This window comes from Candoia aspera, chromosome 15 (genome assembly GCF_035149785.1).
Source record: "Candoia aspera isolate rCanAsp1 chromosome 15, rCanAsp1.hap2, whole genome shotgun sequence".
Lineage (NCBI taxonomy): Eukaryota > Metazoa > Chordata > Lepidosauria > Squamata > Boidae > Candoia > Candoia aspera.
The window spans coordinates 16,523,151-16,536,922 of NC_086167.1; the positions used below are offsets into that span (position 1 = coordinate 16,523,151).

Genomic DNA, 13,772 nt, shown 5'->3' on the forward strand with positions numbered 1-13,772 from the left:
CCGCTGCCAGCTTCCAAACGGACAGTGGAAAAATCGTGGCTCGGTCCTTCACACGCTCAGGCTTAGCCAGGCCTGAAGGCCATCTCCCCGCCCCCCCCCCCCCACCCCCACGTGCCTCAGTGCCCTGCTTTTCAAGATGGGTGCTCTGAAGCCACCAAAGGGCTTGTCGCCACCTTTGCTGGGCGGGTTGATTGACAAGTGTGCGAGCTTCCGAGTCCCACTGCATTGTTTGGCAGGCAGAATCGTTTGGCCTTTTTAGTTGCTCCGCGGGGCCGCGCTGTCATTCAGAAAGCAACGAGCGTGTGCGTGTGAGTGTGTGCGCGCGCGCTTCTGCATCGGCACATTAAACTTTAGCCGCGGCCCAGTTTTGTTACACACAGGCTGACTGACAACCTTTCCTGAGCAATCTGCCAGGCAGCCGCCAAGAAAATTCTCATCAAATGTCAAAAATGAGATTAATGCTGGAGCTGCAGCGATGCTGCTGGTAAGGGTCGCCCCCGCCCCCGTCTCTCCCCCCCCCCCGTGCTGAGGGTTAGTTAAGTGCTTCCCAAGGAAGAAAAAAAAGCTCCTCCTCAGAATAGTACTCCGTGATTTCGTGTCGCTCGCTCGGCTCCTCGCGAGCAGCCTCCCCGGAGGCCTGCGGTTTCTGCAGCCGTCCATCGTTCCCGCACCTGCCGCGCGGCGGAGCAGGCCAGGGGCTTCCCTGGTGCACGAGGCAGCCCGCGGCCCTCACCTCCTGCCCTCGCCCGCCGGACCCCCGCCGGGCCTCCCCCGCCTCCTTTCTGCCCTGCCCCGCGAGGGCCTGACCCACCACCCGCCCTCCCTAAAACTGGGTTCACTTGGAAAACGCCGAGTATGCGCCTCCTCTCCGTAGATTGGGTGCACTTGGGGGCGGGAGGGCCCATTCTGCATTTGCTCAAACTAGGCAGCCCCCTTTCTAGAAACGCCGTGCGGTTTCTAAGGAGAAATATTTTGCACCTGCTCAGAGGGGAAAAGGTCCCCCCTTTTTTTTTCCGCAGGCGGGGCTTCTGGCCCTTAATATATTGGGCTTCACAAAAGGTCTAGCAATACATTCAGTGATGCATCATCTGTTGAATGCCTGCCTGTCCCTGACCTGGAAGACGGGAAGAAAATCTGTCCGCAAAATTCAGGTGATCCGGTGGAGTTTGCTGCCCTCTTGTGGCGTAAATCCCAACCTGCAGGCAGGGAACTGGGTTTCCAGGAAGGAAGGAGGTGGGGGCCATTGTGGGGAGGGGAGCATCCTCCCCAGGACCAACTTCCATAGCTTTTCTGTAATCAGTCGACCAGCTGGGTGGTGCCAAATAAAATATAAGGGAGGAAATTAAGCGCATATATATATATATATATATATATGAATAAAATAATGGCTTCTTAAGCAGCCATGGACACCCATCCACTCTTGACACAAAAGTGGAACAAATTCTGTCTAGATGATACTACACTTGGTCTTAGCCAAAAGGCCGAGAAGCTTGTTGTCTGGATGAATCACTTTGCTCCACAGTTAACACTACCCCTCCTTTCTCCTCCACATCAGCAGGTACTACAACCCCCCCCCCCCAAAAAAAAACCCTCCAAAGCATAAAGTACAATAGAGATGCTTTGGCTTTTATTACTAAATAAATAATTCAATAAAACCTTGTGCAAAATAATACTATCGGAGGAGAGTCAGAATCCCCAGGCAGTGAACACCTGATGCTTGTGGATTTTTGTCCTGGAGGGAATTCACACAAAACTAGGAATGTGCGTATTTTCAAAGGGGACCCTCTAGAAGACCACCTGATGTCTTCTTTAACATGGCACTTCTGGACTCCTCTGGCATTAGCCTCAGCACGTTGAACCTCCCTGAAGGACAAAGTTCTCAGATCCTGAGCTATCTAACTTCTGTGCAATGATGCAATTGGTTATGCGATGCACATTTTGGCAATCTAAAAACGTTCTCTTTCTTTTGGGTGATTTTTAAAAGCAATGTTTGGTTGAAAATGCAAGAGGCTGGGCCTCTCTTGTCCCATCCAAAGTCAGGTTCAGGGAAGGCACCCTGTTCTTTCAGGCTGTAGGACTGAAAGCAGCTCCATCAAGATCTGATCTGAGTCCGAAAGGGTGAGGTCAGGCAAAAAAAAACTTGCTTGTGCAGTTAGACATGAGCATCTTCCTTCCTCCAGCTCTGAGGGTAGCTGGGCTTCTGCGCATTAGCTCCAGACAAGTGCATGCTGTCCAGGGGCACTACCACCTCATCCGGTTGAGAATTCTTGTTCAGCTCCACCACACGGGGCACCACGGTGGACCAGCGATCTGCGCCATGCAGGAGAGAGAGAGTGTTCTCGTTGGTTCGGGGATCGGCGAGGTAAGCCTTGTCCCTCTCTCCCTATAGTGGGGGGAACTGAACGGCTTGGCCAAAAGCAGAGTGGCATTGAGCTGAGGGGAGGGGGCCCTATACCCCTGGAATTGGGGAGGGGGAGAGAGGAAGAATCTGTGGCATTCGTTGCCGCAAGACCTGGTGAGGGCCACTAATTAGATGCATTTGTGGACAGGTCCATCAAGGGCCATTTGTCTTGAATGTGATGCAGTGTTCCCTCCGAGTTGGGGGTAGTGCTGCAGTGTCACAATGTGGGGAGACCTTCCTACCTCTGTCTCTTACGTGCGAGCAGTCCAGAGGCTTCTGCTCGGGAGGGAGAGAGTGCTAGGCCAGGATGGGCTCTTCTGTAGCCCCACTGGCAGAGCTTTGGGTCCTAGTGACCCACAGCAATCCAGATGTTGCTGGCCTACAACTCCCAGCATGCCTCACAGCAGCTGGGCTGCTGTGACTCACAGCACAGTGCCCTTTAGTGTTCCCCTCACTCCCGGCACCTTCCCTGAAGGAGTTGGGTTCTTTCCCCTTACAGTAAGTGAGCTGCATCAGGGAGCGCAAACTTTTCTGCTTGGTGCAGAAGCTGATCATAGACCCTAGGGGTGTTGGGAGGGGGTCGAATAATCCAGGTAGTGGCTGGACTGTGCAATTGAAGCCCCACCCCTTTTTTATGAGCACCCCCACACAGCCTGCCACCCTGCCATTTCTGCTGGGGCTGGAAAAGCCGCCCAGCCGCCCCCCTCACCTCTGCGCAGCCGCCCCACGGTGTGGGAGAAGCCGTAATACTGGTAGGTGTCGTTCTTGCCAGGGTCCTCGTTGATGATGCCCAGGTTCTGATTCCAGTGAGACCAGTTCAGCTCGTCCACTCTGCGAAGGAAGAGGCCCTACCTTTGGAGGGGGAAATGCCAGGGGAGGTGCTCCCCCTGAACCAGGAGGACCAATGGATCAGGCTGTGGGCGCACAGGCGGGCACCTTCTCCCCCTTGCTGAGTCTCTGCAGAAAAGAAGTGGCTCAGAGGGGACTTTAACTAACACTTGCTTGCCCAGGGCTTACCCAGGCCCCAAAATAAATGCCAGTTTTGGAGAACAGGCTGTGAACCCTTGTTGGGGCTCAAGGTGGGGGCTCTGCACCCTTCTGCAATTTAGGAAAATGTGGGAAGAATCAACGAAAGCAGCCAGCCACTTCCCGAGTCCCACGCGCTCTTGGTCCTTTCGGATCTGAAGAGAAAGGGCAAACCTGCAAAGAGATTTCCTAGACTTTGGAGGGCAGCTGGATGACCTCCAGATATGGAGAGGAGGGCTCAGAGAGCCTTCCATGACCACCTGCAGCTTCTCCAAAAGCCAGGGGAGGACCAAGGAGAACAAATGTGGGCGGATTCCACGCAGCTGAATCAGCGGTCCAATTCCATATTCACCATCCGATGGGGTTGACTATTGTGGCCCAGAAACCTTGGGGTGGGGGAGTGTCCCTCTACCTGAAGCACCACCTTCGGTCAGGCGTCCCATCCAAGGACTTCCCCACAGTGACCATCTCTCCTGAGCGGAAGGCTTTCCGGACAAACACAGGGAAGGAGCGCTCAATGTCCAGGATGGTGGTGGCCCACTAGGAGGGGAGCAGATGGGAAGGGTCAGCCATGCCGTCCCTCCCCCTGGCTGAGATGCAGCCATGTCCACCATGCCCTTGTTCCTCTGTAGGCCCCCAGAGCAACCCAGGAATGGGTGAAGGAAAAACCACTTCCCATTTTTCACTTAAAGGGCATCAGTGGCTTTGCAAAACTCCTCGGGGTCTCCAACTTGATGCCGCAAAAGGTGCGTTAGACCACTCTGTCCTGGGAATCGACCCCAGAGCCTTTTTAACGTGTAGCTCAGAATAGAGAGTAGAAAGGAGGATGCGTTCTGCAAGTCTATCCTTGATTATACAGATTGCAACCCACAAATAGATTTTCTTTTCCGTTATATGATAAAATAATTTCTGCACTGAAAGCCTTGAGGATGGGTTCCCTTGCTGCATTAAGCCTTAAGATGGTTGGTTTCATCTATGGTTTAGCATGGTGTGGAACACAACCATAGTTTATTCAAGAACTTCATGCCTTAAGAACCAGGCCATGGTGCATCTCCTTCTTTTCCCTGCCGAGGGTGTGCTTCTCCAACAAGGCGCTCCTCTGAACAGAGGGCTTTCCCAGGATCCCCTCTGAGGCTACGAAGCCTCCAGCCAGCCTCCTTCCCACTGGTGCCCATGGTGGCACGTACCTGGAGCTTCCAGATCTTCTTGCTTTCCTTGGACACCTGCCCCACCGTCTCCCCCATGAGGGCGATCAACATGTTGAGCAGGAGGACGAAGGTGAGGATGATATAGGTGACCAGGAGGATGACAAAGACCGCAGGGTACTTGGCGTTCTCGATCATCTCCAGGTCCCCCATGCCAATGGTCAGCTTGAAGAGGTCCAGCAGGAAGGTGCTGAAGGTCTTGCTGTCCCGACAGGAGGGGTAGGCAGGCACCGTGCAGTTGGAGCGGCCCTTGTGGCAGGACTCGGCGCTGGGGCAGGGGTTCAGCAGGGACACCAGCGCTGCAAGGGACCGGGGAGCTGTCAGTCAAGCGCCCTACACACATTCCATCATGGGGGGGGGGGTCCTGGAAGGGTTGACAGAGACGTGCCAATGATGGCAGGCGGGGAGTGGGGGAATAAAGCCTTTCCTTTTCTTTCTGCAAGAAAACTTACTGTGTTCTTGTCAAAAATGTCCCCTGAAAGGCAAAGGGGACTGTTCCCCTGCCCTCCTCCCCTTTTATGACCTTGCATCTTTTTCTTTGCTGGGAAGGAAAATCAGCGTGAGGCAGGGCAACGGTGAGAAGGGTTCGGATGCCCACTCCTCCAATTTAACTGCTGCCTTTGGCTGCTTCCCGTTGTGCTGGTGGAGGCCTCTTGTAGCCCCTGCCCTTGGCAAAGGGAGGTTTCCCTTGTTCACATATCTTTATGGAAAAGCATCCCATTCTCTTGGAGCTGAAACTCTGCAAATCCTAAGGTGTGGAATGTTGTGCCAGCATGTTATTGCTTAAGACAACCGACCCAAAAGCGGAAAGGGCATTCAGTCCAGCTTGGACATCTATGTCATTGCAACTGCAAAGCTTCACTGTTTGGAGCATGCAACATTTTACGGCAGTTTTAGAAATCCAAAAGAAAGGCTTCCGGCAGACCCTTTTCCAACTCAACTCAGCCATTGTGGGAAGACTTGCAGGATGGGTGGGGAACCTACTTCCCCGATGATCTAGGTTCTGTTTTGTATTTCTAAAATGGTCACAATTGTGTCAATTTATTGTTTGCTTTTTTAAGTTCTGGTGTTCTTTAACAGTTTTGCTACTAAGTACTTGGGGATAATCTTATGACTCAGAGCGCATTGCTTCCTGCTGGCAGGATCTGAAAACTTCATGAAACAACAGAACTGGGAATTTGAAAATGTTACTGGAACTGAAAGAACATATTTCACTTCAGGATTTTGAAAGGACCCCCAACCCAAACTGAGCAGAAGAGGCCTGGCTGGAAATAAAGGCACAATGCTGATTGAGCAGAGCGGGCGCCAGGCTTTGCTGAGCACAGCCTTACCTGAGGCATAGCCGATCATGAACAGGACATAAACCAGGAGGAAGCGGAAAAGGTCTTTGAACAGGATCTGTAGTCGGAGATAGAATGGCACAGGGAGGCTGAGTTCACACGCTGCGCCCTGAGCCAGGCTGCAGCAGCCCCCGCGGCTGGTCTCACACCCCGGGCCAGCCGAAGGGAAGGGGCCCTGTTCTCCCTCACCTTCTGGATCATGATGCTGTAGGTGCCCGTCAGCTTGAGGCCGCGGGTGAAGTAGAGGGCGTTCATCCAGCCCAGCACCAGGGCGAAGACCATAACCGCCAGGTAGGCCTCGATGCCAGCCAGGTAGAGGGCCGCTGCAACCAGGACCAGGACAGAATAGATGAAGCTGGAGGGGAGGAAAGATTGAGGTGGGTACCCAGGCAGCCCAGTTTCTGAATGCCTGGCATGGGGGACACCCACATGACCCCACCTGTCCCACAGGTTTGCTATGACAACCCCCAAGAAGGTGGGAATCTGGAGGGCACCAGAAGCAGGTGAGGCTTCTTTTCTTTAAATATGCCCCGTGGTTTTTCGGCTGCACCCAGTAGGGTGGGAACACTTCCTTTGTTTTGGAACTACACATGGACAAGCTTGCTAAGGAAAACGGAAAAAAACCAGAATTCTGACTCCTGCAGCGGCCAGTCCAAAGTTCCCCGAGGAGCACCAGAAACAGGGATTATTGTCCTTCCACTCACATTTAGGATTAGAAGAGCAGAGCCCCCCCCCCCCCGCCCCAGCCTCTGGGCAAGGATGGTCCTCGTGGTCCCTGCTGGTAACAGCTGCCGATAGGCTTAAACCCCGATTTCATGGCAACTGCCATTCAACTAGAAAGTTTATGGCTTGGGGGTCGCTATTAAAGCCTCCCCCCCAAGACACACACAGAGCTGACTTCCTCTCTTCCACTCACTAGAGTAATTGAAAGGAACCATCAATGAAGAAGGAATTGACTCCTGGGCATTTCTTCATGAACAGATCTTTGATCTGGGGAAGGAGAGGGAAAAAACTGTTCAAGCCGGAAACGAGGACACAGCCAAAATGCCCAGACAGGAGCTGGAAAGGCTGGGGAGGGGTAAGATGCAGAAGCAGCAGGGACGATTTGTAGGGGGCTCTGAAAGGAGACAGGGAAGGGCCTCCCTTAGGTAGGGAAGGGAGATCCACAAACTTTCAGCATGCAGGGGAAGGAAGGAGAGGCGCTAAGGGGAATTGGAGGAGGAGCAAGACGGGGACCCCCCCAGGCAAGAAGACACCCATCCCCACTCACATTGGTGAAGAAAAAGAGGACGCCTGTGAAGAGGGTGACGATCTCTCCGGCCAGGCGAAGGTAGTCAGGGGTGGTCGCATATGGGTATGGGGGCTGGGGAAGGAGAGAAGTGGCACTGAGAGGTGCCCCCAACCTTGGAAAATGCAAGGAGAGCATCTGGTGGGAGGGAGGGCCCGTCTGAACGTCACCCTTTCATTTCCACGATGCACCAGGGTGGGGCTCCGTTGGAGGCAAAGGCCCCACCTGGCCCACCACAGAGCTGCTGTGCCTGCCCCCGTCTGCCCAGCCTTCCCTGGAAGGGGGCAACAGGTGGTGTACTCACTGTGCCCTCCAGGGGGCGGTAGTAGGCCACCAAGGTGAAGATGACCATGGCACAGAGGTAGGAGACCACGCTGATGTAGAACGAGGCGGCCCCAAATTTGCGCCACTTGTCTCGCAACAGCTCGTTGATGGGCTCCACAGCCAACATCTCATGGCGGTTCTGGATGGGAGGTGGCAAGGGCACCGTGAGGAATGCCAGGAGCCAGGGCAGAGTCTTCCCGCCGGAAGAGCCCGGGCTCCCGAGAGAAGGCGCCCCTGTCTGAGTCTCCTGCTGACCTCACCTCGATTTTGCTGTTGTAGACCAAGATCTCCAGCACTGACACCTCCTCCCCACAGGTGTCCAGCGAGGACAGGTCGTAGAGGGAGGAGCAGACCGGCCCGTAGGCCCAGTCTCTGAATTTGCGGGAGAGGTGCCGCGCGGCCTCGTCCTTGACCTCCCGGCGGATGATATGCTGGAAGATCTGCAGGTGGAATGGGCAGGGGGTGCAAAGCGGCCTGAGGAATTGGGGGGGGGGGTGGCTTTGCCCAGGCAACCAAGGGGCCAGTGACAGGTACCCAGCCCCGAATGCATGCCAGGCAGGCTCTCTGCCAACCCGTTTCAGGCCGGCACTTTCTCAAGCTGACTTGGCGCCCCTGGGGTGGAGATTAGTCCGTTCCAGAGCTGGGACTCAGCCCACCTTTTCAAGCAGTTGGAATCGGCAGTACTTTACAGACCACTCCACTGATTCCAGCTGGGGGGATTCAGCTCTCTGGGAGCTGCTCAACTACTCTGCGAGGCTGCAAAGGTTTGGGCTGTTTCCTGCTGCTCCCCCAGCCCACCCCCCATCTCACCCCTATCTTTCCGGTCTTGGCCGCCATCATGAGAGGCGAGAGGCCATCGTTGTTCAGCACGGCCTCTAGGTTGGTGTCCGGGAAGAGCTTGGCGCACTTGATGAGCAGCAGGTCATACATTTTGGTGACAAACTTGGTGTTCTCGCGGGTGTTGTCTGCGATGGCCACCAAGGCGTGGAGCACTGTGTTGCCCCGGGAGTCCTGCCGCCGGAGGTCAGCCTGCTTGTGGGCGTTCTCTGTCAGGTACTGGACGATGTGCGGCTGGTTGGTACAGGCGGCCAAAGAGAGGGGCAGCTCCCCTGCGCAGGGGTGGAGAAGGGGCGTGTGCCAACTTCCCAAAGACAGACAGCTCCGCCATCTACGACACCCCCAAACCAGCATGGGTAATGCCCAGTGAACCGCTAGAAGATCCACTGGTTTCCAGCTGTTACGAGGCCCAATTTAACATTCTGAGCGATTGAAATGTGCCCTCCCTTCTGCCCCTTGTTGGCCCCCAGATCTGAAAAGGTGCCCTTCCGCGACTTGATCCCCCAAATTTCCATCCATTCAGCATCCTTCCTGCCCCAGGCAGGGCAGCTCGCTTGGCTTCCCTTCATCCTCCCCTCCCGTGGTTTCCCTCTTCCCTTCGTCTCCATCACGGTCCACATGTAGACTGTAGTTCCCTGCAAACAGAGACCTACCGAGTTCCTTGGACATCCATGGCCCGGTCTAGAGAAGAAGGACATTCACGAGAGACCAGCAGCCATTTGCAGAGTCCAGGAGCGCCTCCTTCACTCACCAAAGTAGAAGTAGCCCCCCTCGTCCTTGGGTTGGAAGAAACGGCCGCGCGCCTGGGCATGCACGTCGGCCCCCTTCTCCACCAGCAGCTCCACATAGTGCTTGCACCGTCGCTCGATCGCAATGTGCAGGGCAGTCTGGCCTAAAGAAGCAGAACCATTTGCTGAGAGCCTCGTTTCACCTTCCCCCCTTGTTGCCCCAAAGGCTGGGGTCCTCCGGGCATCCCCTGCTGAGTTCCACGTGCATGAAACACGTGCCTGATGCGGTGTGGCTCAGCACTCTGCAAACCTTAATTTCCATTTTGAAAACTCTCTCAAATTGGTCCTCCCGAAGGCCCAAATGGGCATCTTACTGCGTCACTTGATCCTGACTGTAATGAACAAATGGTACCCGGTCCAACTCACCGTCCCAAAGCTACTTTCCAGGCACTGATCTTTCGGACAGTCCCTGCACCATACAGCGTGGCTCAAAATCACAACACCATTTATTTCATGTATGGGATTCTGTGCAGCAAGGATGGTGCAAGCAACTTCAGTAAGCACAGCCAGGCATCGTGATACCGGAACTGACTGAGTCTCCTTGTGTAAGTAATTGCCCTGCCCGGGGACCAGCAGAGAAGGGCCTTCACCTCGGTAATAGACGTCTCGGAAGGGCGCGTTGATGAATTCCCGCATGTTGCCCGTTTTCTCAGCGATGTCCAGCAGGAATGGGATGGTGTCATTCTGGCCATTGTTAAGGTTCAGCAGGGCCTTGGGGAGGCATGTCTTGCCGGTGGAGAGCTCTGGAACCGGGGAAAATTGGCACAAGATGGCACCTTTATTACACTGATACCTCCCCTTTCCTCCTGGGAACTCGAGGCTCTCCCTCTTTCATCCTCACAACAACTCTGTGAGGTAGGCTAGGCCAAGAAGGGGAGGCAGTCTTAAGATCATCAGCAACTCCTCACCCAGGGGCCTGACAGTGGGTCTCCTCTGCCCCGTCGGGCCCCCAGTCTGCTTTGCTCCACCACTGGCTGACAACCGAACTGAATGCCCAGCCACCATGCCCCACCCGCCTTTGCTCCCCCAGCTGGCACACCCCCTGGCATTTCCAGGACATCTGCGGCAGATGCTTGCCCCTGCTCCAGAGGGTAGCTGCTTCCTTCTAAAAGCGCTTTCTAGCATTCCTGTCTACCAAGAAAAACCTGCAATAATTCAGATCTCTAAGAGATCTGGACGGGAGCAAATTTTTTAATGGGGCAGAGACGTAACAGGCAACTTTCTATTTAATCTGTTCTGATTTCATGGGTCGATGCTGTTTTTCCTGGGGGTGGACCAGGAGCCCCAAAGCCTGAGACAAAGCAATGCTAAAGCGCCAAGCGGCATCTGTAGCTGTTGCCCTGGTTGCCAGTCTCTTGGCCAGGGCACGCCCCTCTCCTTTCTCCCTCCCCACAAAGACCCACACACACCCTGGGCCCCCAGCCTGGCCCACCTCGAAACTCCTCGTCGGTCAGGCGCTTCTTGTGGCTCAGCAGGAAGGGCAGGAGGCCATCCAGCCCAGCTGTGGACCCCCGGGAGACGATGTCAAAGAGGATGGGCCGGTTGAAGACCTTGAGGATGGGCGGGGGGCAGGGGGCGGGCCCCTTGGTGCTGGGGCGCTTCCTCCTAGGAAGGGGCCACGAGAGAAGACAGGCTCAGCATGGCTGGAGAGAAGCAGCGGGGGGGGGGGCTCGACATTCCCCCCACAGCAAGCTGCGCTGCTGCATTCAGGCGGGCCCCCTACTCACTCCAGGACCCGCTTGCGCCTCCGCTTGTTGTCGCTGGGGAGGTGCCGGTAGGTGCCATAGTCAAAGAGGGAGTCCATGGGGGCCTTCTTGGGCCCCGGCACCACGGAGGACTCGTAGATGGTGGACTCCAGCAGGCCCACGGGGTTGGGGACACCCTTGCGGAAGGCACCATGGAACTTCATCCGCAGGTTCTGCTTGCTGTCCCCCGAGCTTGGGGGGCTGCAGGGGGCCTCCCCCGGCCCGGAGCCATCCTCGCCCTCAAACAGGTTGGCCAGGGATGAGAGCGGGAAGGCATCACCCTGCGGGGAGGTCTCCTCGGCCGGGCTCTCGGCAGCCTCGCTGGGGCTGGTCTGGGGGGCGTCCTCTGGCTCAGCCATGGCGTGCACAGCATGGGCGGCCTGGGGGAAAAGGAACTGTGGGTCAGAGACTGGGCAGGTGGCTTCGCTGGTGCAAGAAGAGCTGCCCTTGGCGTGCACAGCCTTGCAATGCTCGGGGCCGGTGGCAAAGAGCCGTTGCTGCTGCTGCTGCCGCCGATGATCAGAGGCTGTTGGCCTCGACGTCACCTCGTCCAGCCCCACAGAGACACCCCCCCCCCCGGCAAGGTCCTGGTTAGCAGCTCTGGAGAGTGTGAAGTTCCAGATGTTCCGAAATGTTCTGTCTCAGTTAGAAAAGGATCACAAACCACGTTGGCCACAGGAACTCCAGGGTATGAGAGAGACCGTCATTCCTTAGGTCATTAGGAAAGAATGCCCCTTCATCTGCTTAAATTAAACTACCTTTTGAAAGCAGTTAGTGGTGATCAATACTTTGGGAAGAAAAGGAGGACAGCAGGACCATCGTCAAGCCCTCCCCCAGCCTAGAGAACAAACTGTGCTGTTTTGTTTGTGCCCCCAGAGCAAAGGGGACCAAGGACTTGGCGGGAGTTCTGTTTCCCTTCTCGATGGAAGCTGAGGAGGGGGCCCCTTGCCCAGGCCCAAACCCCTCCCCCTGCAGCAAGGGGCCCGAGACCACCCACCTCTGCTCTCTGGCTCAGCAAGGCCCAGCAGCTCAAGGCTGCGTGGCTCTTCCTCCGGGGCAGATAGGGCACCAACGGCACATGCCAAGTGTGCCCCGATGCGGATGTTCTGGCTGGGAAAGGAAGGCGGGGGGCTGCCCTGCCTGACCCAACTGGCCCCTCCCTCCCACGGGCACAGCCTGCCTGCTTCTCAGAGAGGCCTCTGAGAGACGGTGCGACTGGCCACCAGCCTGCAGCTCACTTCAGGCTCTGGCGCCAGCAGGGCAGGGAACAAGGAGTGCTTTCACAGCTCCTGGAAACGTCACTCAGACCCCACCCAAAATCCAGACAGGCGGGGGCAAGATGCGGCACTCCTGGAGGGGCCCCGCCAGCCACCAGCCTCTTGGGCACAACACCAGCCTCATAAGGGAAGAAGTCGTGCCCAAGAGTCAGACCACATGCTCCACCCGCCTTGATCGGAAATGCCTCTCTCTGGCAGTGCCCTTTCTCCACCAACCCAATACCCTCCTTTGTGGGGGGCCGGGGAGGGGATTCTGCAAATCCCAGAATTCCCACCCGGAGGGCACCAGGTTGACGAAGGCATGCCAAAGAAAGCCGAGGCAGAATTATTTAGTCCAGCTTCTGGCTCAGAGGCCAAGATGCTCTGGCATGCTTGGAAGGTGTCAGACAAAAGCTGCATCGCGTCCCCAGCCCTGGAATTCTCAAGCTGAATCCTGAGGATTTTCCCCAGGCCAAAACAGGAATGGGGAGAAGCACGGATTTTCCAGATGAGCCAGGCCTGGAGTCCCGATTCATGCAAAGTGGCGAACGGTGGGGTGCGCAAAAGGGCCAATGGACCCTAAGGCTCCAGTTAATTCTTGTGGCTGAGCCCCAGCATGTGTGGGGGCCAAGGAACCAGGGCCACCCAGCTCAGCCTCCCTGGAGTTATGGACAAATTATGGTCTCACAGTCAGCCCACCTTGCAGGGTTCTTGGGAGGATAAACCGAGCAAAGAACACCTCGCATGGGGCTGCCTTGGACTCCTGAAGGGGAGGCAGGATGGTGCTGGTCCTACAACAGCCTTCTTTGCTGCTGGACTTATGGCACCCGCCCGCCTCTGGGTACCAACTCAGCCCCTTCCCCCAAATTGGCAAGGCTTAGCCAAAAGCAGCAGCAGCAGCCTCCCCGGATGCCACCCAGCGAAGCACCCCAAACTATTGGCACTTGCAAATGGGGGCAGGGGGGAGACCCGCCAGCACTTCTGGGCGTGTTCATAATCACAGTGTTTGTTATTGGCCAAGGGCCAGGAAGTGCAAGAGACTCAGCCCAGACTGGCCCCCCATGATGCCGGGCAGGGGGAGTGAGCTGCAAAAGGAGAATTCAGAATGAGAGCAAGAAGGGGAACAGTCTGCGGGGGCTCAGAAGGCATCTGCCCTCGGTTACTCGCATGCCAGCCCCAGAGATTTGGCTGCCCAAATGCTGAATCCAAGCATCTCATCTAAAAACCAGGAGGGGCCCAATCTACCACAAAGCTCCCACTGCAACTGAGAAAAGTGCTACAAAGCACTTGGGAAGTCACTTGACCATTTTCCACCAGCCACCAGGCAAGCACCCACCTCTCCGCTGCACTCCCTGTGCTAGTGTCTCGGCCACTAGCCAGCCCCTCCCAAGCCTTTACCCTCAGGAGATTCCCCCTTCTTCCACGCGCAGAAGCTGGGGCCACCAAAAGCCCTGGATTTGGGTAAGCCACCGTGTCCTTAAGCAGGGAGGAGTCTGGCCTTGTGCCCCGCGCCCAGGAGCATGGGCGCAGCACCCAGCAACATTGGGCACAAAGCAATCCTC

The 13,772-nt window shown here is 56.2% G+C and overlaps 1 protein-coding gene and 1 pseudogene across 1 annotated transcript; both read right to left on the bottom strand.

The window, feature by feature from the left end:
* Positions 1–1,343: 1,343 nt before the first annotated feature.
* Positions 1,344–1,493, bottom strand: LOC134505998 (U2 spliceosomal RNA; annotated as a pseudogene).
* Positions 1,494–1,796: 303 nt separating this feature from the next.
* Positions 1,797–11,313, bottom strand: TRPV4 (transient receptor potential cation channel subfamily V member 4). Its single transcript, XM_063315613.1, has 15 exons — positions 10,937–11,313; positions 10,642–10,814; positions 9,800–9,952; positions 9,173–9,313; positions 8,395–8,693; positions 7,845–8,024; positions 7,565–7,723; positions 7,243–7,335; positions 6,889–6,962; positions 6,162–6,327; positions 5,964–6,030; positions 4,615–4,931; positions 3,840–3,967; positions 3,111–3,232; positions 1,797–2,310 (listed from the first exon to the last, which is right to left on the bottom strand). The coding sequence occupies exons 1-15, from the start codon at positions 11,311–11,313 to the stop codon at positions 2,153–2,155; spliced, it is 2,607 nt and encodes an 868-aa protein (XP_063171683.1). The 3' UTR covers positions 1,797–2,152.
* Positions 11,314–13,772: the final 2,459 nt, after the last annotated feature.

Coding starts and splice junctions, on each gene's coding strand:
- TRPV4 (XM_063315613.1), bottom strand. CDS start 11,313: ATGGCTGAGCCAGAGGACGCCCCCCAGACCAGCCCCAGCGAGGCTGCC. Junction 7,724..7,844: donor TCTACAACAGCAAAATCGAG/GTGAGGTCAGCA, acceptor CCTCCCATCCAG/AACCGCCATGAGATGTTGGC. Junction 6,031..6,161: donor ACAGCATCATGATCCAGAAG/GTGAGGGAGAAC, acceptor CTCCGACTACAG/ATCCTGTTCAAAGACCTTTT.